Genomic DNA, 24,346 nt, shown 5'->3' with positions numbered 1-24,346 from the left:
TATTTTCTCATATCCATCCATAGGGTACCCAGCCTGCTGTTGCTGCTGCTCCTGCTAAGTCACTTCAGTCATGTCAACTCTGTGCGACTCCAGAGACGGCAGCCCACCAGGCTCCCCCGTCCCTGGGATTCTCCAGGCAAGAACACTGGAGTGGGTTGCCATTCCCTTCTCCAGTGCATGAAAGTCAAAAGTGAAAGTGAAGTCGCTCAGTCGTGTCAGACTCCTAGTGACCCCATGGACTGCAGCCTACCTGGCTCCTCCATCCATGGGATTTTCCAGGCAAGAGTACTGGAGTGGGGTGCCATTGCCTTCTCCGATGGTACCCAGCCTAGCTCACCTCAAATCCATTATCCCCTTCTCATACTTATTCCTTTTGTGTGTGTGGAGGGGGGGCGTTGGTTTGAGGGGTGGGAAAGTATTTCAGAATCATTATTTGGGCTCAAACCAAGGTGAATCATCACATTCTCTGAGAGTGAAGTTCCTGAAAGTCTGGCTTCCATCAACCATCAGTTGGCCAATTTGGATTTTTCTCTTGAGAAAAAAAATCAGTCAGCAGGTATTTGGGGAGCATTTCTGTTTTAATCTTATGAAGATAAAAGTTATGTTCCCTATGAATGTGTTCATTTTCAACTTTGAATGGCATACTTTTATTTCAGAGATCCTTAAGTTAAACTAAATTTAGTGTCAGGATCCAGCTATGGGAGCAAACTGATGAATTTAAATAAACTATCTTGATGGAAGATGAACTATAACTATGGCATACCCTTCCTTCTTCTATGCCCAAATATCCTGATCTTTATGAGAAGCTTCTCTTGGCACTATCCGGCTATAGAGTTCTACCAACTTCTTCATATGGTTTCTTGAAACTCGAGCCTCAAGAACATATTTTCTTCCTTCTGACAGACTATGGCTTCTGAAGTGCATTCGTCCAAGGGTAAGACATTAGCCTGAGAGGCTGGCCATGTTAAATGAGGTCTTGTAACAGATAGGATCTAGGGAGAAATGGGTGAAGAAGAATAATGAGTTTATTAAATGGCAGAGACCAGGTATTAAGCATTCCCTGTATGCCTTATTTACACACATACATGTAACCCCTACACTATCAACATGAGGCAGCTACTACTATGAGCACATTTTACAAAACAGTCATAGAGAAGTTAAAAATATATCTAAGATTACATAGTTAGGATGTAGCTGAGTGATTTTCAGTTCAGCAGCAAAACTGCTCATAATCACTACACTATAGGAAAAAAGCTTTACTCTGAGACTTAGAAATAAGACTAGTTCACTCAGTACTAATAGGTTTAAAATCCTCTTTATCTTTAGTTACTTGCAAAAGAAACATTGGCTTTTAGCAAGTTTTCAGCTTTTGAGTTTGTATGGAACATGGTTGGCAAAGGGTTCCCAATACAGACAGATTTAATAATATTTGAAAAACGTAACTGAAAAGGGACTTCAGTGTAGGATGTTTAAAAATCTCAAAACCAATAATAATTTTAAAACCCAGTTAAAAAATGGGCAAACTATTTGAACAGATTGTTCACCAAAGAAGACACACAGATGGCCAACAAGCACAGAAAGATTCTCAATATCATAAGTCATTAGGAAAATGCAAACGCAGTGCCTTCCCACTACATGCTTGCTGAATGCTAAAAAATTAAATAGTCTGTTTATACCAAGTGTTGGTGAGAACAGGGAGGAACTGAAACCCACAAATACTGGTGTTTTTGTAAAATGGTAGAAACACTGTAGAAAATAACTTGGCAGTTTCTTGCACACCTACCAAATGGAGTAAGCATTCTACTCCTTGGTATTTGCTCAAAAGAAAATAAATCATATGCCCACTTAAAAACCTGAACACAAACGTTCATATCCAATTTATTTCTAATAGCCAGACTCTGGAAACTACATGTTCAATGATATTTGTATGGCCAATAAACAAAAAAAACATGAAATACTAATACATTCAACATGGCTGAATCTCTCAAAATAATTATATTGAGTAAAAGAAGCCAGACATGAAATATTACATAATTTATGATTCCATTCCAATTATATAAAGCTCTATATGCAATGCAAACTAAATCTATCACTAAAGAAAGCAGAGCAATAGATACCTAGCAGAAAGATGACAGGGAGGGATAGGACCCAGGAACTTCAGATATATTCAAAACTTCAGGGAACAACAGAGCTGTTCACTATCTTGATTATAGTTGTTTCTTTAAAAAAAAAAAAAACTTACCAAATTGCACATTTTAATATGTGAAGATTATTGTATGTAAGGTATACCGCAATAATAAAGCTGTCAAAGAAAGAAAAAAACATAGCGGGTGAGAAACACAAAGATTTCTCTGAAATTTTCACTAATGGTGGTCTGTGGCATTAGTATTTCTGGGGATATTTAATGTGTATCTTGTGGGACTCTGTAGTACTCAAAAATTCTATTGTAAAAGCTTTGATGGACTTGGAGAAATGTTTTTGCCTGCAGGGAAGTCTCCTCTTTGTCCTTCAAATTTACCAAGTGGTTTGGCTGCTTTTCCTGATACAAATTTGAATTAGGCCTGCCGGTACCTGTGGGAGGTAATATCTGGTGATCTTCCTGAGAAATAATCTCATGATGGAACCATTTGATCAAACAGTTCCCCAGGAGATGTACATCTGGATCATTTCAGGATACTATTGAAAATTGTCAGTCATCTCAGAATGCCAGAGAAATATGTTTTCCTAGCACATAGAAAAAGGAGACTCCTGTTATTATCAGTAAGACCTCTTGCTTGCTTCACCTTGAATCTGAACCCCTGATTGCAGATACATATTTTAATTCTCCTTAATGCCTGTGATTAACTTTCATGAGTCATTTGTTCCTGTTATTGATGACAACAACAAAGTTACATATTTTGAAGCCTTGGTGAGTGTCCAGTTAACAAATTCTTTCTACCAGGGAATGTTCAAAACTCAATAAAGAACACCCCCCACACACACACACAAAATTAAACTACCAGGGGATAACAAAATTTAATAATGTCACCCCTTTTGGATTTTCAACTACAGAATTTCACTATCAAGAGTGAATCTAAACTTTCACAACCATTTTTTCTCCACATTATAGAACAGCTCAGTAGGAAAGAATCCGCCTGCCAAGCAGAAGACACAGGTTTGATCCCTGAGTCAGAAAGATCCCCTGGAGAAGGAAATGGCAACCCACTGCAGTATTCTTGTCTGGGAAATCCCATGCACAGAGGAGCCTGGCAGGCTACAGTCCATGGGGTAGCAAAGAGTCAGACATGACTTAGAGAATAAGCAGCAGCAGCTGCAGAAAGACCATCAGAATGAACACTGTGGGTGGAGGAAGTGGAGAAATGAACCTGAGTAGTATGACATGCACCAAGTATGAGGTTGGAAAATACAAAACTAGATATGCCAGTTTGGCTAAAGTTAGGGATTTGTGCAAGGAAGTAAGTAAATAGGGTTGGAAAGAGAAATAGAAATTGCCTATGAATGTAAAGCTTAAAAATATAATTTCAAGTCTATGTTTACTTATTGGCCTTATTTACCTTTCAATACTATATAACTGGTTCCGTGAATAGAAATGATATGTTTTCCATTGTTCAGCACTATGTGTATTCTGCTTTGATAGGACAAGAAGGCCTATTGCTGACTTTCCTTGTAGTCCAGTGGCTAAAATTCCACATTCCCAATACAGGAGACCTGGGTCATTGGTAGATCCCATATGCTACAACTAGACAGTGAACTAGATCCCACATGCTGCACTGAAGACAGAAGATGCTGTATGTCACAGCTAAGGCCTGGTGCAAACAAAAATATTTTTTGAAAAAAGAAGGCCTATTGCCAAGGGTACCCACATGAGGAAGGGGTGATAAATGGTCAGGCCAGCACAGGGACCGCGCTCCACATGGTCTTTCTGTTTCTTGGTGCTAAGTCGCTTCAGTCATGTCTGACTCTCTGTGACCTCATGTACTGTAGCCCTCCAGGCTCCTCTGTCTGTGGGATTCTCCAGGCAAGAATACTGGAGTGGGTTTCCATGACCTTCTCTGGGGGATCTTCCCACCCCAAGGATCAAACCTGTGTCTCTTACATCTCCTGCATTGGCAGGCAGATTCTTTACCATTAACACCACTCGGGAAGCCCATCTGTTTCTAGTGACACAGCTAAGACTACAGAAGGTCAATTTGGCAGCTTCAGAATAGCCTTTCCCATAATAAGCCTCATGCACGAGGCCAGTTCCTGAATAAAAGCAGACTAATTCTAGTGTCTGAGAATTCTAAGACACTAGAATTCTAGTATCTGAGATTTCTAAGTTGTGCATCATGCCATGTCAGTGCAGGTATGTCTGCTCTGGAGAGGCATGTTCATCTTAGATCCCACTGGCGTTCCACCCTTGTGGCCTTAATTCCCATTATCAGGTTCTTATTCTTCAGTCCTGATGCTACAATTTACCTCAATAGGCTGATTGGTTCCTTCCTCCTTTCTCTCTTCCCTGCCCCCCTCTCTCTTTCTTTTCCAATAAGCTTCAAATATATTTGCTCTACTACATTCTTACAGGGCACACTGCACAGTCTCCTAGTGATTCTTTGACTCTCTGGAATGTGAGACCACAAGAGTGCAGGTCACCCCTCATCCCAACTCTGTGTCCCCAGTGCACCAAACCACTGGATGGTCTGCTTAGCAATCATGACAAGAAATGAAGGAAATCAGCAAACTCTGTGGCTTGTTCTGTAGTGATAACTCAAGAAGAGGATAAATGAAGTAAAAGAAATTAGATGACTGAAACACTAAACAAGCAAAACCCGCAACGCGTTAGATAACAGGAGCAGGATCTCTATACATCTGTTGTAGGTGTCACTCCTTCCTACAAAAGCAAAAAGCCAGATACATTGTATATTTCATCTCTCCTTACTGATTCCATGGCAATGGGAAGATAGAGAGCATGTATACCCCATCTGGATTTACCGACCTCTAACTGGTGTGATTATTGTAGTGTATTTCAAGGAACTGTGTCTGCTTGTGACATTAAATTCCAAGGCCAATCAAGTAGAGCTCTGGGCAATACCTTATTGTGTCTGATAAATGTTCCATTTTAGCCCAACCATATTTAGTCCATTGGTTACAAAACTTGCTTTTCTTCTGTCCTTATGATTAGAACCTCCAGAGTAATCACAGTCCTTGCTTAGCCCATTCCTCTGCTCACTACACCACCTTTTTTCAGATATAAATTGACTCCTAAGGCACCGTCAGTTTCACGTGGCTCTGCAGTCAAATAGAACCAGCACTGTTTAATGAAAAAGCTACAACTGCTGCGATTTTGGACATAGGTATGCTTGTTTCCTCGCCGGTCTCCCCTCCTTCAAATATTAGCATGATATCCACACTTTTCATTTATCTTTGTTCTTGACATCCTCCTAGCAACTAACATTCTACTTTCTTAATTTTTGCTTTATTTCTATTTCCCAGTGGGAAATCCAATCTTGGCATTGTAGTCAGTGACAAAGAAAGTGCTAATTAGCAAACTAATGCAATTAGCAGTTACCTCAAATGTTTTCCAGGTAACTTCTGTTTTCTGACATGTACTTGCAACAATGTAAGTCAGCATTTTTCATTTAACACAATATGAATTAAAGAAAACAGTAAAACATTGGAGGAAAAAAAAAATAAACATGCACCAGAAGAAGTCAACATGAGTGTCAGAGGAGTGGAGAATGGAAGTCTCGTCTCTGTCTTAGATGATGCCTACTTGTCCTTCTTGACCAGTCAACAATGGCCCCTTCTGAGTCTCATGTTTCAGGTAAGAAAATGACCCAGACAGGAGAAATGATTTCCATCAAGAGCAATGCTAGAATTCTTATTTTGTATTGGCTGACTCATCTGGATATAGTGGTTCTGAAATCATGTGTATTCTATATTTTCCAACAAATTTTACCTCTTAGGTCTCTGTATTTCATCAGCGTTATCAAAGTCTCAGCATACTACAAGTTCTCAAAATGTATAAGAATTGTGGTGAAAGGTTGATTTTTCTCTCCTCCTCATACCACTCATCTTTCTGGGGGAGGAACAACAAAATGCTCTCCTTTGGATTCTGTACCCCTCCCTGCTCCTCACATGGTTACAGTGAGGAAAGTGTCACCATTCTAGACCAGTGACTCTGGACAGGTCTGTCAGATGCCCTTCCAGAGATTTTTTTTGCACTGAAACTAAGGGGAGAGATGAACACCCTGGGGGCAGAGCTGGAAGGATGTGAGCTCACAAACAGTAGGCAGTGTTGGTTCTTGGGTGAGAAAGTCAGATCTGGAGAATAGAATTTTTAATCAAAGAAAGGCAAAACAAGGACTGGAAAACTGGCAAAATATTTAGTGAATGCCAAGAATTCTTTCATAATTTTATATACCATCTTTTTTTTAACACTTGTAAGAAATCGTATGAGTAAGGCCACCATATGAGCTAGCCTACATGTTACTTTTGTGTTCATGAGGAAAAACTACCTTTTCCTCCAAGCAGAGAAAGACTTGTGCTGTGTATCCTGACAAGTATAGGGCCACAGTCACCTGTAAGCAGGTTCCCTGCACAGAGGACAGTCTACGTAAGTACGTGGTGACTATGAATAGAATTAAGATATCCATTTTATGGATGGCAAACCTGAGGTTTCCATATGTTAGGTAAAATTGTTTTTAATACAGGGGATTTTTTTTTTTGAAATGCCCTGGTATCTGCAGCTAGCAGATAACAGCCAGGATTCACACCAATGTTCCCACGAAGGCTGGTGCATTTCTCATCTACCTGTTTACTTGCATGCTCTTATTATCATGCTTGATTTCTCCCTCCAGCTTGCTCCAGCTTCTCTGACTCTCTTTCTGTAGGTATACACATACTCTGATTTCACGTCCACCCCTGTTCTGCCACTGGTCCAAACTATACACACAATCAGATTGCTTGTGTTAAAACAGAGAAGACCATTTTTTGCACTCAATCCAGTGTCGAGTGCTAGCACATGCTTTAAACTAAGCAGATAGAAATCATTAAAACTGTAATATGTTACTGGTAACAAGCAAACGTTGGTGATGCTTTTTCTACCCTTAGGCTTTGTAACATTTCCATTTGTCAACAGAGTAAAGATAGGGCCTGGAAGGGTAGCAAAGAAAAGTCCTTTCCAAAGTAATAAGAAAGCATGCCACCAAAGAGCTTCAAACATCAGTTTGTATAGGACTAGGAGTTTCCAGGTTCTGCCATAATGACTCTAAATGTAATAGCAACATAAGGCACTACATCTGTTGATGAGTTACACATACCTGGTTAAATTAGATTTGCTTGGGAGAGGTATTCATTCTTTCAAGTTGGGGGGACAAATTTCATGCATTGAAACAATTATTTACTGAATGCTAGAAGCCTAGAAGAAACACAGTTTCTAAAGCAGTTGCATCTAACTGAAAGTATAGCTAGTCAAAAGGCATGGACCAAGGGTCTTTGGTACTGTTCTGTGCCATATTCATATTGTGAAAAGAGAATGGAATAAGCCAGCTTCTGCCCTCCAGCAAACCAGACTGCTAATTCCAAATGAACAAAGACCTGATTTCAAGGAGTTTTCATTCCCTGGAGAAGCCAGACATATATACAATTAATTGCACCGTGAAATGGAAACATGTTATATCATTGTTTCTGAAAAGGTAATGCAGATATACATTTCTGGGTTTTTTAAAAATATAGATTCTGGTCCAATAGGTTGGAGATGGTGCCAAGAGCCTGCATTTGTACTCATCCCAGCTAATGTGGATGCTGATGGTCTATGGACCACAGGTTAAGTAGTAATAAGGAAATAAGAAAGTACTATGGAAATATACCATAAGCAATATTAAAGGGAAAGCCTTCTCAGAAGATGGGACCCCTGAGCTAGGCTCTAAAATATGCAGACCAAGAAGAGTTCGGTCTTGCAGTAATGTTCAATCTGGTGAGCAAAAACTAGTTTCATTCATTCAACCACTATTTATGAAGATCCATGGCATTCCATGCCAAAATACTTATTAGAAACTTTCATATCAATTTAATCACAAGTAAAACCAAACAATGGCAGCAGCCATGATGAGAAATGAAAGGCCACGGCTATTCTATTTCAGAATACCAGACTTTAAAGGGCTAGTCATGCTTCACCTTTGACAATTTAAACTGTTCCAGTTTTTGAAATATGAACTTTTTTAAGGTTAGTCTCAAACTTTCATGTACACCTCTTCTCTGAAAGGGCAAGCCAAAGGGGTCACGTGTTCATTCTGTTGGGCTGGTTTTTGTTAGCCTATTATTGAAGGCAAATTAAGGCCAAAGACCTTGTTTCCATTGACTCAAGCACTAAATGACCTGTTTCAATAAGAGAGTAAACAGCAGTCATGGAGACAGGCATTAACTGTGCAGCAGGTGTTAACACCTGTAGCTATTAAATTCCAGCCAAGATAATCACCTCGCTCTCAAGGCAACTGGCTCATGTCAAGCACTGTCTGCCATGATGGAAACTGGCGATTATTAAGTCATGGCTTTCCCTCACATGTTGCAGCAAGAGAGGAGAGATTTGGATGCCAGGGTACCACTGTGGTCAACAGTGCAGAGAGTTAAACACACCTCGGGGTACTCTGGCAGCCAAGCAGGGAACACAGCACCTGGGCAGCAGGAGACAGAGCCAGAGAACATCAGCTTGCAGTAGGCACTGTCTGCCAAGGGCTGCATCTAGAATTGGCTGGAGCGGCACTGTCTGAGAGGAAACGATAAGGCCTTCTCAGATAGGAAGCCACTACATCAATAGACATCTCTACTAGACTTAGCTATAAACAACTGGACCCTGAACAGATTCAGTTATTATTATCTAGGGTTTAAGGTGTGTGTGTATATGTGCACATACATGGCTGAATACTCATGATGTACGTATGGAAACTCTTCCCCACAACAAACACTAAGTTCTTCCTGGCTGTAATCACTACAAATAGGTTCCCATACACTGGAGACTAGCAGATGCTCATTACCATTTATCAAATTGGGAATAAGAGCGAACTGCTAAGGCATTGGTTCTCCCTAATGGCACCACTGTGCCATGCTTCAGCAGCATTGCCCTGACTCTTTCATACTGCAGAAGATTCTGTATGTCCCTGTCTACTCCAAGGCCTCAAACACAAACATTTACATCTAAGGAATGTGTTTTTAAGGGACATTTGAAACCTACTTTACATAAATAACAGTGGAATAATAAGCAATCATAAACTTCAAAGGTCATAATAAATTGTTGAAGGTCAAACAGTTCTGCCAGCCTTCAGGTGAGAAGATGACTAAATAATTCTAGAAAGATGAGTACTTATTCTACTTTAAAAAATCTCCAGGGGTGGGGGTGGAATCTCCTTTTCACTCTGTAATCCAATTCTATACATATATTTTAAAATGTCAGTGTTCATATATTTAGTCCATTGCAACCATTTTTAATGGAACAGATACTCCCTAGGCACAGGTTTATATATTCAGCTTAGGACCTCAAAAGTTGGAGAATACCATACAGGAAAAAATGTGCTATATTTTTAAATGTATTAAATGTATTACTTTCTTTATATTATGTGTAATTATATTAGTGGAAAAAAGTTACTGGCAGTTCACATACAGAGAGCTAAAACTAGCCATATCCTTTCCTGAGCACTTTCTCAATTTGTATTACCAAAGCATTCATTCCAGAAAATGTCAAAACATCATTAAAAGTCTTCTTTACTACAACAGCTGTTCTAGGGATTTTTTTAAAACTCTGCTTTTCTCTGGTATGTCATCAACTGGAAGGGACACTTAGAGATGACCTAGGTGGATTGAGAAGGTAGGCAAAGGAAACTTTCTGCATTCTTTGACAAATCAGTCAGTCAGATATAGGTGGATCAGATTCTTTCTCTTTCAAGGAAGATCAGCATTGTGTGATATCTCTGCAAAATGCAAGCTCTTTTTAAATAACATGTTATGATTAAGAAATTGGTGCAGTGTTGCAGCTCTGAGCGTTATCACAGATTTTTGAGAACATGCAGAAAGTCTAACTTAGTCAGTTTTTTTCCCCAAAAGTCATAAAAATAGGAAAATAGCAGCCATGGCAGAGTAACTTACGTCTAATGTCAGGATCATGTGAAAAGAAATGACTACCGCAGCAAAAGCTATACAGACTGCTCCCCAGCTGTGAAAGTGAAAGTCGCTCAGTCGGAGACTCCATGGACTATACAGTCCATGGAATTCTCCAGGCCAGAATACTGGAGTGGGTAGCCTTTCCCTTCTCCAGGGGATCTTCCCAACCCAGGGATTGAACCCAGGTCTCCCACATTGCAGGTGGATTCTTTACCAGCTGAGCCACAAGGGAAGTCCACTCCCCAGCTGTAGTTGATCAGTATTTCTAAGGTCCGCATTAATAGTCCTCCAGAGCTGTAAGAGGCCTGGAGTTGCTTTTCATTTTCCAGTGGACCATTACTCAGTGATCTGTCTTCACATAGGTTGGAACACATCTTGTAATGGGTTGCTAATCAGTATACCACTGGATAGCTACGATCCCAGAGATAAAAATTGACAGTAAAAAGTCATTTAGACCAATCATTAATTTAACAGCTACAGAACAAAGCTGCAGAGATATTCAGGAAAATGTCCAGTGTGACATATCTCGAAGTGAAGTGAAGTGAAAGTCTTTCAGTCGTGTCTGACTCTTTGCGACCCCATGGACTATACAGTCCATGGAATTCTCTAGGCCAGAATACTGGAGTGGGTAGCCTTTCCCTTCTCCAGGGGATCTTCCCAACCTAGGGATCGAACCCAGGTGTCCCGCATTGCAGGTGGATTCTTTACCAGCTGAGCCACAAGGGAATCTTGAAGTAAGATTTCCCAAATCCCAGTTCAAGGCTGTCTAGAATATGTTAAGAAAAGCTGGTATTAAATTAGAAGCTGACCTCCAGGAGATATAAATATGGCACAAGAGAAAGATCTGATAGAAAGCTGATATTAACACATAAGTAATCAGAAAGATGTAAATACAATGGAAAGAAAACTGGCTGTGGAGTCAAAACATTGAATTTAAGTCTCAGCTGTGCCACTAAATAGGCAAATACATTGGGCAGGTTGTCTTTCTAATCTTCAAAGCTACAGAATTAGACTAGATGCTTTGGAAGATCTCTTCCAGTTTTAAATAATAAGCAATTCTTGAACTTAATCTCCTGTACTTGCTTTCACTGTTTACTTGTACTAAAGCACAGTATCAATCATGGTTCTTCAGTGGCTCTTTTTTCTTTTCTTGGTCTCTTAACTCTTAGGGCATTCTCTAAGTTCAGCCCTGGCTTCCCCCACACACACTTTATGTTTTTATTTATAATATTATTAATTCATATCTTTAGTCATAATCCCTAATCTAATTTACTAATTCCACAGTAATTTGATACAACTATCGATTCTGCCTCAACAATGCCTCTCAAATATTTTTCTCTGTTGCCACTTTTGCAGCCTTAAACACTCAGTATCCTTGGAAAATTTCAGAATTTTCCCTAATTTTCTGTCTTCAGTCCCTTCCTTTTCCAAGCTGTCCTCTCTACGGTTTTCAAGGTTATCATTTAAAACTGTAACCTGGTCATTTCTCACACACCTCAGTGCAAAATCACTTATTTCTCCATTGATCTTCTATTAACAGGAAAATGAGTAATTATTTTTCCAGTTTAATTTGCTACACGTCCTTCATGCTGTATCCAAAGGATGTGCCATTATCTAAACAAGCTAACATTTTTCCTCATCACTACTCATAACTAAATGACTTTCCAAAGACCATAAACTTCCACCGGGATGGAGTATCTCTCAGTCATTTCACAGATCCAAAGCCTAGCACAGCATTTTACACTTAGTAGGTACTCAACAGATGTTTGTGGAATGAATGAATGAATTCAGTAACTAACTGGTGAGAGAAGATATGACGAACCTGGAGTGATATCTTACAAGCTGCTTTTAAAAGTGTTAAATGCTAAGAATGAGAAATGCAGATAACCTTTTTAAATGTCTGATATTGTTCTAATGCAAACTGTGATATCAAATAGAAGTGGAATTATAAATATAGATCTCAGATTCACCTATCCATGTACTCTCCTATCCTAAAATAGAGCAGAAAAATACATAGACCTCCACAGTAAGACATCAATACTGTTGTGCTGAATTCTTAATGCTAGACCAGCATTTACAGCTCTGTGTATTATTAGTTGCCCTAGATTATAAATCCTATCCTGGCTCTTAATTATTCAGATACCAAGGGATTCATTTGCTACTGCTGCATTATAGTATGTTAATCCAATGCCAATTCAACATTTCTTATATTTATTTTGCATATGCTGTATTTCTTAAGGGGCTTTAAACATTTAAAATCTTTAGAAAGCTATATATTTTCTTTTGGTTTTCTATGACTTCAGGGTTGTTTATGTTGCTTGGGTTGTTATCTAATGTTCCCAGTTAGCCCCTTACACAATTCAGTGGACATGTGGGCTGCATATTTAAGGTAGCAAATCTTATGCCATCTGGTTTGGGTACCTAGGATATGCTATACTTGCAAGATAATTTTGCAAAACGAGAGCTTCTAAGGCTATAACTAGCTTTATGTCCCACCAATTTGATGCTTATTCCCAAGCCCTGGTCATGTTTTTCAAGGCAATTATCTAAGAAGAAAAGGTTTCAATAGGGGAATTTTTGCATTTATATTCTTAGCCTCTCATTATTTTATGGTTATATGTATTATTTCTCCAACTAGAGAGTCATATATGATCTTCTATTTGTTTTTTTGTTTTCAAATCTCTCCCACTCTGCCTATACCTGCATAGAAATAGAAAGTTAGAAATCAACCCCATAGTTTCTCAAGGTATCCTTATGGAGACTGAAGTATGGGAAATGGCTCTGTAGATGGATTCATGACTGATTGAGCATTCATGAGAGTTGACCACTAATGGAGTCCTAGGCTGTGGAAGTTTTCTAAGTTTCCGTAATTCTCCTGTGGGGTTCTGTCTCCTACCCTCACTATGAAATCCCTGGAGGAAGAACCATATTCCCTTCTTTCAATCATTTACTCATCAAATATGCATGAATGTGTTGTATGTGCTAGTTACTGCACTAGCCTTTGATAATGGAACATTGAACAAAACAGTGACATCTTCACATCTCCCTATGGTAGTTTATAGCTTTGGGAAATGGTCTTACAACAGCTGAGAGTAATACAGGCCCATCTGACACATTATCCTATGGTGAAATCTACACTTTCTTTTCCTTTCCTTTACTCTTCCTCTCTCAAGCTCCTCTCACTGTAATGGAGGGAAAAGTTTTCTCCCTTACTAAGTTTTAGTCAAAAAGATTCAGGTACAGAAAACTTGTAAACTGAACAAATAGGTAATCACCAAATATTTAATGGGCACCTAGTATATATGGTTCATTCATTTGTTAGTCAAACCTTGTTGAATAGGTACTATGTGGCAGGTACCAATCCAGGCACTGTTCCACAGTTAGGACAAAGTGAAAGAAAATGAAGTCGCTCAGTCGTATCCGACTCTTTGCGACCCCATGGACTGTAGCCTATCAGGCTCCTCCGTCCATGGGATTTTCCAGGCAAGAGTGCTGGAGTGGATTGCCATTTCCTTCTCCAGGGGATCTTCCTGACCCAGGAATCGAACCCGGGTCTCCCACATTGCAGGCAGACGCTTTACTGTCTGAGCCACCAGGGAAGCAAAGCACATTTAAAGTGAAGCCCTGTCCTCAGGATATTTTCTGCCTAAGTGGAGTCTTCCCCACCCCCCCCCACTCCAAATAATTGGAAACAATCAGCCTGAACAGTATCTAATCACTACCATACCCAAGTCCTCTAAAGGGAACTGGGTTCCATTCTTCAGGGATTGCCCAGTCTTTTGATTTTAATAACCTTTGATTTGAAGACCAGGAAAAGATACTCCAAAAAAGCAAAATTCCCTTATCTATACTCTGACCTTTGGGCTGAAATGTTAACCGATTATTAATGCTGCCTCACTTAATGAGTAGAAGCCTAATTACCTGGAATGGAAAGAATTTTTTTTGGCTAGTTCACGAGCTGGAAGAACTTTTCTACCATACAGAACTGTCCCTCCCTCTCTGGGGATTATTGATTCTGTGTCTTCCTCATTGGAGGGTCAGGCGTGCTGTGCTGACCGAGCACATCCCATTTAGAATATTCCCCATTGGGCTTGATCCTGCTTTAGGGTTTTTACATTCCTCATGCCTTGAAGAACAGTGAGAGGAAGCTTTGGGGTTTAATAACAAATGTAAAAGCTCAGTAAAATGAAATGTAGTATCCAGGTTCCTCAGCTTCCCTAGAGCAAGATAGTATTCCTTTACCGATTATATAACACTTCTTTCTTTGTGCCATTCTACTGCTGAAATAATGATTCTCCACTATTTATTAGATCATGTTCAAATTTATCCAGTCTTCACTTGTGACCTTTGCATAACCTCAACCCACTCTGTCTCCACTGGTTCTTCTGCCACACTGGGCCACACACCTTCCACTTTGGAAATCTCATCTTTTTTGATTTTAAGAGCTCTATAGCTAAAATCTGTCTCCCTGTTTCTTCCTATCTTAACTAATGTAGTTTGAATTCCTATAGAACTCCATGTATGTTTCACACTTTCGAGTACTAAGTTGTATACTATCTTCAAACTATGTAGAAAGAATCCACCAGAGAATAATGAGTTGGACTTTATTTCTTACTTTTACCTAAATGATATAATACAGTTCTTAGACTTTGACACAGTAATCCCACCATGATGTATTTATATAAAGCAATTCAGTAGAAACAGGTAAATTTACATGGATGCTCATTGCACCTTGGGGATGGGTACTGGGGCTAAATTTCCAACATTAGAGGACTGGGCAATTAAATTATTGTGTATCAACTCCAAGCAATACTGTTTTGACATGAAAATTACAGACTTCAGCAACATGGAATATTTTAAAGATCTAATAATAAATGAAAGAAGCAGAGTACAAAACATGACTACGGTTACTGCATCCACATATCACATTTGTATATGTAGAAGAGAAATGCAAAGGAGACGAAAAATGAAAGCTATTCCTAAGGGCAAGGATTTTTGTGTTTCATTTAGTGCTCTAATTTTAAAATTTAGAACCATTCCTAGCACATAATGGATCCTTAATAAATATTTGTTGAGTGAATGAATAAATATATGTTATGAGTGATGCAATTGTGGAAGATTTGTCATTTTTCATGATATTTTATTTTTCATGAAAATGATCTCTGTAAAAAAAAGAAAGATAACATAAGGAAAAATGAATTTATAACTAAAACACATTCTTGATTCTTACATGGACACTTCTAGGGTAACCTCAGGTGAGGGAAAGAGAGAAGAAAGTTCAATGGCTATCTAGTTCTCATAATAATCCATGGAGGTGAGTGTTGTTATTATTTTATATATGGAGAGACTTAGACTCAGAGAAATAACTTGTTTAAGACTCTCATGAATTTTCTCAGTCACACCATTACATGTGATAGATGGTATAACTCTATTTAAATAAGTCTCTGAAAACAAAGCAAAACAGACCTAGGATATATCAAGATCAGAGATCATATAAGGATTGGTAAAATAGGATTTTAAATAGTGAGCAATCAAAAAGGATTAATCTCCAAAATATACAAATAGCTCATGAAGCTAAATATATATATATATATATATATATATTAAAAAGCCAATCAAAAATGTGCAAAGATCTAAATGTACATTTCTCCAAAGAAGACATACAGATGGCCAAAAAGCACATGAATAGATGCTCAACATCACTTATTATTAGAGAAATGCAAATCAAAGCTTCAATGAGATATCATCTCACATTGGTCAGAATGGCCACCATCAAAAAATTTTATGAACAATAAATGCTGGAGAGGATGTGGAGAAAAGGAAACCCTCCTACATTGTTGGTGGGAATATAAATTGGTATAGTCACCATGAAGAACAGTATGGAGGTACCTTAAAAAACTAAAAATAGAACTACCATATGATCCAGCAATCCTACTCCTGGGTATATATTCAGAGAAAACCATAATTCAAAAAGATACATGCATCACAATGTTTATTGCAGCACTATTTACAAGAGCCAGGACATGGAAGCAACATAAATGTCCACTGATGGAGGAAAGGATAAAGAAGATGTACATGTATGCAATGAAATGCTACAAAGTCATAAAAAATAACAAAATAATGTCATTTGCAGCAATATGGATGGACCTAGAGATTGTCATACTGAGTGAAGTAAGTCAGACAGAGAAAGAGAAATCATATGATATTGCTTATATGTGGAATCTTAAAAAAGGGTGCAAATGAACTCATTTACAAAACAAAAGTAGAGTCATGAATGTAGGAAACTTACAGTTACCAGGGCCTGGGGATGGGGGGAGGGATAAATTGGGAGATTGGGATTGACCTATTCATACTATTATATAGAAATAGATATTAAGGACTTACTGTATAGCATAGGGAACTCTACATAATACTTTGTAAGACCTACATGGGAAAAAAAATCTAAAAATGGATATATGTATATGTATAACTGAGTCATTTTGCTGTACACCTGGAACTAACACAACATTGTAAACCATCTATACTCCGATAAATAAACAGAAATTAATTACAAGAAAATAATGGGCAATATGCAGAGGCGAGAGCATGTACAGTATCCACACCTCTGATTCTCTTTCTCAGCTTAATGAAGTACAATGAGCAACATAAAAACTTAAAATATAATAACAAATTTGTGAACGCAGCACAGTCCCTTGAGCAGTATTTAAGTTAATATACCAATCCTTCTCTAATACTTGAGATTATGACTAACATAATTGATAGCAAATGCAGTGTGTCAAGGCACTGAATTGTGTTGTCTCGATTTATGAAACCATCCTCCTTGTATTTAAATGCTGATGAATTGAGCTAAGTGATTGGATTTAAAGAGACCAGAGAAAGGTAATCAGCATTACAATTTTATGGGAGGAAGGCCTTTTTATCCTTATATGTGCAGAATTAATTGATAATAATGAGATCTCTTTATTATTTAGTTCATCTAAGCGTTCTTCTTTATCAGCTTCAGAGCATAGGCAAACAAAGGTTTAATCTGTGTAGAAGGTGCTCAGTGGAATGTTTTACCAGCTTGAACTGCAGCTGTTTCCATACAATAGTGGATCACTTCTGTATGAGTGTGTACATGAGTACATGTGTGTGACAGTCAGATGGATGGGGCTAGAGTTGGTTGACATGCAAACTTCTTTTTAGTCTCTTATGTATTGCATAGATCTGCTTGTGTCCTAAGATTAAGTCTAGAAAGACTGGTGGTGGCAACCTTCTCAGGTTAGTCTCTGAGAAGAACTCTACAGAGTTTCAGATTTCCTTTCAATATTAGAGACTCAGGGTGAAAAATACTGAGCATTGCTATATTTGTGTTCTCCCAGGATTCATATGGTGAAAACTTAATTCCCAATGCGATAGTGTTAGGATATTGGGCTTTGTGATGTAATAAGGTCAATAGGGTGGACCCCTCTTCAATGTGATTAGTGCCCTCATAAAAGAGATCACAGGGGCCACATGAGGACCAGCCAAATAGAAGACACTTGTCTGTGACCTAGAAAGCAGGCTCTCAAGAGACACTGAATATGCCAGCATCTCCTTGATCTTAGAATCCCCAGCCTCCTGACTATGAGAAATAAATTCTTGTTATTTAAGCCATTCATTCTATGTTATTTTTAAAATCATAGTCTGAACTAAGATGGGCAGTAAATTGTAATGTTCTTGTCTTTGTCAGTCCAGGTTGTTCTAACAAAGTACCGTGGACTGGGTGACTTGTATACAACAGAAATTTACTTCTCACAGTTGTGAAGGGTTGAAGTCCAAGATCAGAATGTCAGTATGGCTGGTTCCCCTTCTGGATCTTTGCTCTTTGCATCCTCCTATGGTGGAAAGGGTGAGAACGCTCTCTGGGGACACCAATCCCCCATAGGAGGCTCCCATACTTATGACCTTATCACTTCCCACAGAGTCCATCTTCTAATAAGATCACATGGCAGGGGGTGGGGATTAAGATTTCAAATGTGAATCTGGAGGGAGCACAAACATTCAGCCCATAACAATCTTTACACTTTTTATCATCAATAGGTTTTTACAAGGAGAGACAACAAAAATTAACATTCTCAACACTCACGTTGATTTCTCATTAATCATTTCTCATTAGAATGATTTCTCATTCTCAATAGAGAAATTAGAATTTCTCTATTCTCATGAGGATAGAACCCAATGGCTTTTTATTTTATTCCTAAAACCAACTTCAAGGATTCTTCCCTATTAAACTTTTCTAGTAGCATGTCTCATGCTTTAAAATCATTTGGGTGAAAAATGACAAACAGTACAAAATTAGCATCTTCCATCTTGCTTTACTTATTTATTTTGATGTTCTTTCTTTCCCTTGGCAGGATTTCCTCTTCAGCATGCTGAACTACTCAACTCTGCTCGACCCCCACTGTCCAATATCCACTATCCAACACAGGCTTGCTTCTGCCTCTGAGAAGCTACGTAAATGTATGTAATCCTGTCTTTGTCACATCTTCCTTCTTAACAGTTGTCATCTGAAAAATGCCTTTCTCCTGGGATTATTGTAAATGTTAAAATAGATGCTATATACGATATTTGTGGAATGTGATTCATGGGGTCACAAAGAGTCAGACACAACTGAGCAACTGAATTGAACTGAACTGAAAGTACTATACAAATCTGATTTTTATTATAATGTTCCCCACAGATTGAGGGTTCCAGACTCTGGTGTATTCCCATCAAAATCCCTTCAGGACCTACTTGGTGACAGGCAATAAAAAGAAGCCTTAATAGGTGAAAGTGAAAGTCACTCAGTCCTGTCCGACTCTTTGTGATCCCATAGTCCATGGAAATCTCCACGCCAGAATCCTGGAGTGGATAGCCTTTCCCTTCCCCAGGGGATCTTCCCAACCCAGGGATCTAACCCTGGTCTCCCACATTGTAGGCAGATTCTTTACCATCTGAGCCACAAGGGAAGCCCAAGAATACTGGGGTGAGTAGCCTATCCCTTCTTCAGTGGATATTCCTGACCCAGTAATTGAACCGGGGTCTCCTGCACTGCAGACGGATTCTTTACCAACTGAGCTATCAGGGAAGCTCTAATAGATAAAGAAAACTAAATCAAATGATACAGATGGGTCGATCTTGATGAAAAATAATCACTAGATATAGCAAAGTAGAGCCTGTTAGTGAGCTTGAGAAAATATAGGGGGGCTACAAACATAGAAAGCCCGATTGGAGTCAGTTCAAAAAAACAAATTAATGGGTGAAAGAGGAATCAGATATATTAAGGAGAGGAAACTCCTCAGAAATGTTGCTATAAAAAAGCAAATAGATGAATTGGTATCAGGAAAACACAGACTCCAGAGCAGGCTTATTTGTAAGCGAATGAGAAGGGTTCAGTAAAAAGGAAACAATTGATGATGAAGGACAAGGTTGCTGGAGTGTCCTTGGACAGACAAAGTAGGATCAGATGCGGTGCCCCAAGGAGGTGGCCCTAGCAGCACAGACACTGCATCTATTGCAATAGGGCAGAAGGCAGCTCTGACGCTGGTAGCTGGGCGGGTATGGTGGTGGGAACTTGTGACAGCTTTCTTCCAATGGACTGTTTTTCTCTTTGTGAAATAGGAAGCAAGGTCATAGAACTGAGAGTGAACTGGAGTTAAAATGAAACAGGAAAGAGTGGAATATACATCTGGGATTGTAGATGAGCAAATGGACTAAAATTCTGTGGTATGATTTCTAGGCAGCACCTAATTCAAATTTTTGCCATTGTTGTTTAGTCGCTAAGTCATGTCCAACTCTTTTGTGACCCCATGGGACTATAGCCCACCCTGCTCCTCTGTCTATGGGATTTCCCAGGCAAGAATGCTGAAGTGGGTTGCCATTTCCTAATCCATGGGATCTTCCCAACCCAAGGATCAAATCTGCATCTCCTGCTTGGCAGGCAGATTCTTTACCACTGAGCCACCTGGGAAGCCCCTAGTTGAGATTAGCAGTCTTTAATTTAAAGAGATAGGTTATAGTGACAGAGTAGAAGACAATTTGGATTTCCACAGGCCTGCGTGCTGAGTCACCTCAGTCATTTCCAACTCTTTGCAACTCTATGGACTGGTAGCCCAGCAGTCCATGGGATTCTTCTGTCCATGGGATTCTTTAGGCAAGAATACTGGAGTGCATTGCCATTCCCTCCTCCAGGGGAATCTTCCCAAACCAGGAATCGAACCTGCATCTCTTATGTCTCCAGCACTGGCTGCTGCTGTTAAGTCACTTCAGTCATGTCCGACTCTGTGTGACCCTATGCATGGCAGCCCACCAGGCTCCTCTGTCCACGGGATTCTCCAGGCGAGAACAGGATTCTCCAGGCAAGAACACTGGAGTGGGTTGCCCTTTCCTTCTCCATCCAGCACTGGCAGGTGGGTTCTTTGCTACTAGTGCCAGCTGGGACCCTGGATTTCCACAGGGCTGAGGCTTTACTGTAATAAATAAGTATGGTGAAGCAAGATGGGGCAAGATAGTTTAGGGAAATGCTAGAGTGGTAATAATAGTTGAGCATGAAATTTAAAGGGGAGGACAGGGGAGCCTGGTGGGCTGCCGTCTATGGGGTCGCACAGAGTCGGACACGACTGAAGCGACTTAGCAGCAGCAGCAAGGACATGATAAACCTACATGCAGGTTAGGAAGCAACAGTTAGCACTGGACATGGAACAATAGACTGGTTCCAAATAGGAAAAGGAGTACATCAAGGCTGTATATTGTCACCCTGCTTATTTAACTTCTATGCAGAGTACATCATGAGAAACGCTGGACTGGAAGAAACACAAGCTGGAATCAAGATTGCCGGGAGAAATACCAATAACCTCAGATATGCAGATGACACCACCCTTATGGCAGAAAGTGAAGAGGAACTAAAAAGCCTTTTGATGAAAGTGAAAGAAGAGAGTGAAAAAGTTGGCTTAAAGCTCAACGTTCATAAAACTAAGATCATGGCATCTGGTCCCATCACTTCATGGGAAATAGATGGGGAGACAGTGGAAACAGTGTCAGACTTTATTTTTGGGGCTCCAAAATCACTGCAGATGGTGATTGCAGCCATGAAATTAAAAGACACTTACTCCTTGGAAGGAAAGTTATGACCAACCTAGATAGCATATTCAAAAGCAGAGACATTACTTTGCCAACAAAGGTCCATCTAGTCAAGACTATGGTTTTTCCTGTGGTCATGTATGGATGTGAGAGTTGGACTGTGAAGAAAGCTGAGTGCCGAAGAATTGATGCTTTTGAACTGTGGTGCTGGAGAAGACTCGAGAATCCCTTGGACTGCAAGGAGGTCCAACCAGTCCATCCTAAAGGAGATCAGTCCTGGGTGTTCATTGGAAGGACTCATGCTGAAGCTGAAACTCCAATACTTTGGCCACCTCATGTGAAGAGCTGACTCATTGGAAAAGACCCTGATGCTGGGAGGGATTGGGGGCAGGAGGAGAAGGGGACGACAGAGGATGAGATGGCTGGATGGCATCACTGACTCGATGGACATGAGTCTGGGTGAACTCTGGGAGTTGGTGATGGACAGGGAGGCCTGGTGTGCTGTGATTCATGGGGTTGCAAAGAGTCGGACACGACTGAGTGACTGAACTGAACTGAAGGACATGAAACCAGTGAAAAGGGGTTTAGATCAATGTCAGATCCGAGGACTGTTGAAGTCAGAGAGTAGAAGGAAAAACTGAAAATAAAAAGAGACAGTGGTCAGAGCATGGGGTTTGCAATTGAGATTATGGAAGAATCACAGTTAATCAGTGTAAATGTATATGATAACCAGAGTCTTCCTGTGGACAAGTGCATAGCTTGCTTCCTCACCCTCTCTGGGTTTTTGCTCCCCAAACCGCTTCTCGGGGAAACCGCTCCTCACTAGCTTATTTAAAATTGCAGCTTCTCACCAGCCTCACTGGCGCTCATTTTTTATTTCATATTTCCTCAAATTATTGCTTGCATCTCAAATTCTATATGGGCATATGTACTCAATCACTTCAGTCTTGTCTGCCTCTATGTAACCCTATTGACTGTAGCTGCCAGACTCCTCTCTCCATGGGATTTTCCAGGCAAAATACTGGAGTGGGTTGCCATGCCGTCCTCAGGGATATTCCTGACCCAGGGATCGAACCTACATCTTCCCGTGTCTCCTGCATTGCAGGCCGATTCTTTACCCACTGAGCCACTTGGGAAGCGTTATATTCTGTAAACATTTATGTATGTATTTTGCTATTGAATGCCTTCCTCCATTTGTCCTCAATGAGGGCTAGCATTTATGATTTGGATACACAGAGCACCTTTCATGACTAAAACATTTGCCTGGCAACAAGTAGATAAGGCATTTGATATATTTTTGTTAAATGACTTAAATAAAGCAACTTTTTATTTTAGTATGGGAATTCCAAAGAGCCAATAAAATACATCTAGTTCTCAAACATTTTTAAAATTTTTATTTAGAGTATAGTTGATTTACAATGTTGTATTAGTTTCTGCTGTATAGCAGAATGAATCAGCTATATATGTACATATATACTGTCTTTTTGAGACTTGAGTTCCCTGCGCTATATAGTAGGTTCTCATTCAAGTTCTTGTAATCTTATGGCTTATTCTGGATAGTCATTCTAACTGCTTTTGAATATAAATCTAAATAAATGAAGACTATGGAGCTGTTTTTTTTTTAACTTTAAAGTGGAATTAAATATTAATAGAACACAACTTTTTTTTTTTTTTTAAACCATTCTAGGTCATGGGCTTCCCTGATAGCTCAGTTGGTAAAGAATCTGCCTACAATTCAGGAGACCCCGGTTCGATTCCTGGGTCAGGAAGATCCACTGGAGAAGGGATAGGCTACCCACTCCAGTGTTCTTGGGCTTCCCTTGTGGCTCAGCTGGTAAAGAATCTGCCTGCAATGCGGGAGACCTGGGTTTGATCCCTGGGTTGGGAAGATCCCCTGGGGAAGGGAAAGGCTATCCACTCTAGTATTCTGGCCTGGAGATTTCCATGGACTGTATAGTCCATGGGGTTACAAAGAGTCAGACACGATTGAGTGACTTTCACTCACTCATTGGGCTTTCTAGATGACTTTAGTAGTAAAGAACCCACCTGCCAATACAGGAGACGTAAGAGATGTGGGTTCAAACCCTGGGGTAGGAAGATCCCCTGGAGGAGGGCATGGCAACCCACTCCAGTATTCTTGCCTAGAGAATCCCATGGACAGAGGAGCCTGGAGGGCTTCAGTCCATGGGTTCACAAACAGTCAGACACAACTGAAGTGACTTAGCATACATGCAGGTCATTATTATAAAATTAACTCAGACTCTCCTGAGGTAGGTGTGAATTTTGATCCCTTTGCAAAGGGTTGTTAGTGATCTTGAGGTCACAATACTTTTAGATAACTCTCTTGCTTTGTCTCCTGCTTTCTGTCATAGCACCAGCTGTTGCTCTGAACTCCTGTGTGTGCACATGCCTATAACAGCTCATTCCACCACCGCTCCTTCCCTGACCCCAGACTCTGCTGTCTTCATGTACTTTGGGCCTATTTTAAAGAATTTATGTGAAATAAGAGAATACAGACATTAAGTGAGAGCACTAGGGCTCCTCTTATGGGATATTTCTGCTGCTGTTATCGCCTGCTTCTAGGTTAACTGTGTGCTAAATAAGTGTGACTGATCAACATTTGGATTACTGAGAGATCAGGTGTTACTGTAATTTAAGTCACCCAATACTTTGGCCTATCCAATCCCCTCTTTCCCATATGGATGGCTGCTTCCTCCATCTGTTCATGTGGCCCATTTTATGCTCGAGCTAAACACATAATGTCTCATGAAAACGTAGGAGAAGGAGTAAGGATACCAATTAAGGTAAGGGTGCCTTAATTGGTATTACAATTAGAGAAACCCTGCTCTTAAAATGTGCCATTATCAAAGCCCCATAGGCCCGTAAGACAAAGTTCCATCTGAAGACACATTCTTGTTGAAGCAGCAAACGGTGAAACATTTACAAAAGATAAAAAAGAAAGCAGTGTATTCAAGTAGTTTTACAAATAATGCAATGGTCTATGATAAGCTTATCTAAAAAAAATTTATCTGTGCTAGGTTTAAATAGCACAGATAATTCATGCAGCAGGGGACATTAATAAATATTAACAAATATTCCTATAGCTGCAAGTAATACATTTGTATTTTTGCTG

The 24,346-nt window shown here is 39.7% G+C and overlaps 2 protein-coding genes across 12 annotated transcripts in view; one reads left to right on the top strand and one right to left on the bottom strand.

Annotated features, from left to right (window-relative positions):
- Window positions 1–24,346, bottom strand: part of LOC147363331 (uncharacterized) — a 342,275-nt gene that overhangs the window by 3,706 nt on the left and 314,223 nt on the right. For 8 of the 10 annotated variants that reach the window (XR_015136976.1, XR_015136983.1, XR_015136981.1 and 5 more), the window contains 2 exons: window positions 2,243–2,302; window positions 835–992 (listed from right to left, as the gene is read on the bottom strand). The exons of the other annotated variants lie outside the window; for them this stretch is intronic. Coding sequence is in view for 1 of the 8 variants with exons in the window: in XM_086327054.1 (XP_086183180.1) it covers window position 992; window positions 2,243–2,302 (61 nt within the window). In the remaining 7 variants the exon portion in view is untranslated. Of the gene's footprint in view, window positions 1–834; window positions 993–2,242; window positions 2,303–24,346 lie in introns of those variants that run through there. 10 annotated transcript variants of the gene reach the window in all.
- LOC147363332 (uncharacterized) overlaps window positions 1–24,346 on the top strand; it is a 791,043-nt gene that overhangs the window by 763,585 nt on the left and 3,112 nt on the right. The window contains exon 7 of one of the 2 annotated variants that reach the window (XM_086327063.1): window positions 18,510–18,615. The gene's annotated coding sequence lies outside the window, so the exon portion shown is untranslated. Of the gene's footprint in view, window positions 1–23; window positions 614–18,509; window positions 18,616–24,346 lie in introns of those variants that run through there. The other variant, XM_086327061.1, reaches the window with a different exon arrangement.

This window comes from Bos grunniens, chromosome 11 (assembly GCF_055505025.1).
Source record: "Bos grunniens cultivar Pamir isolate PY7600 chromosome 11, Bosgru_T2T1.0, whole genome shotgun sequence".
In the NCBI taxonomy this organism is placed as follows: Eukaryota; Metazoa; Chordata; class Mammalia; order Artiodactyla; family Bovidae; genus Bos; species Bos grunniens.
Note: the sequence above shows the minus strand (reverse complement) of the source record. Positions and strands in the feature narration are given on the sequence as shown.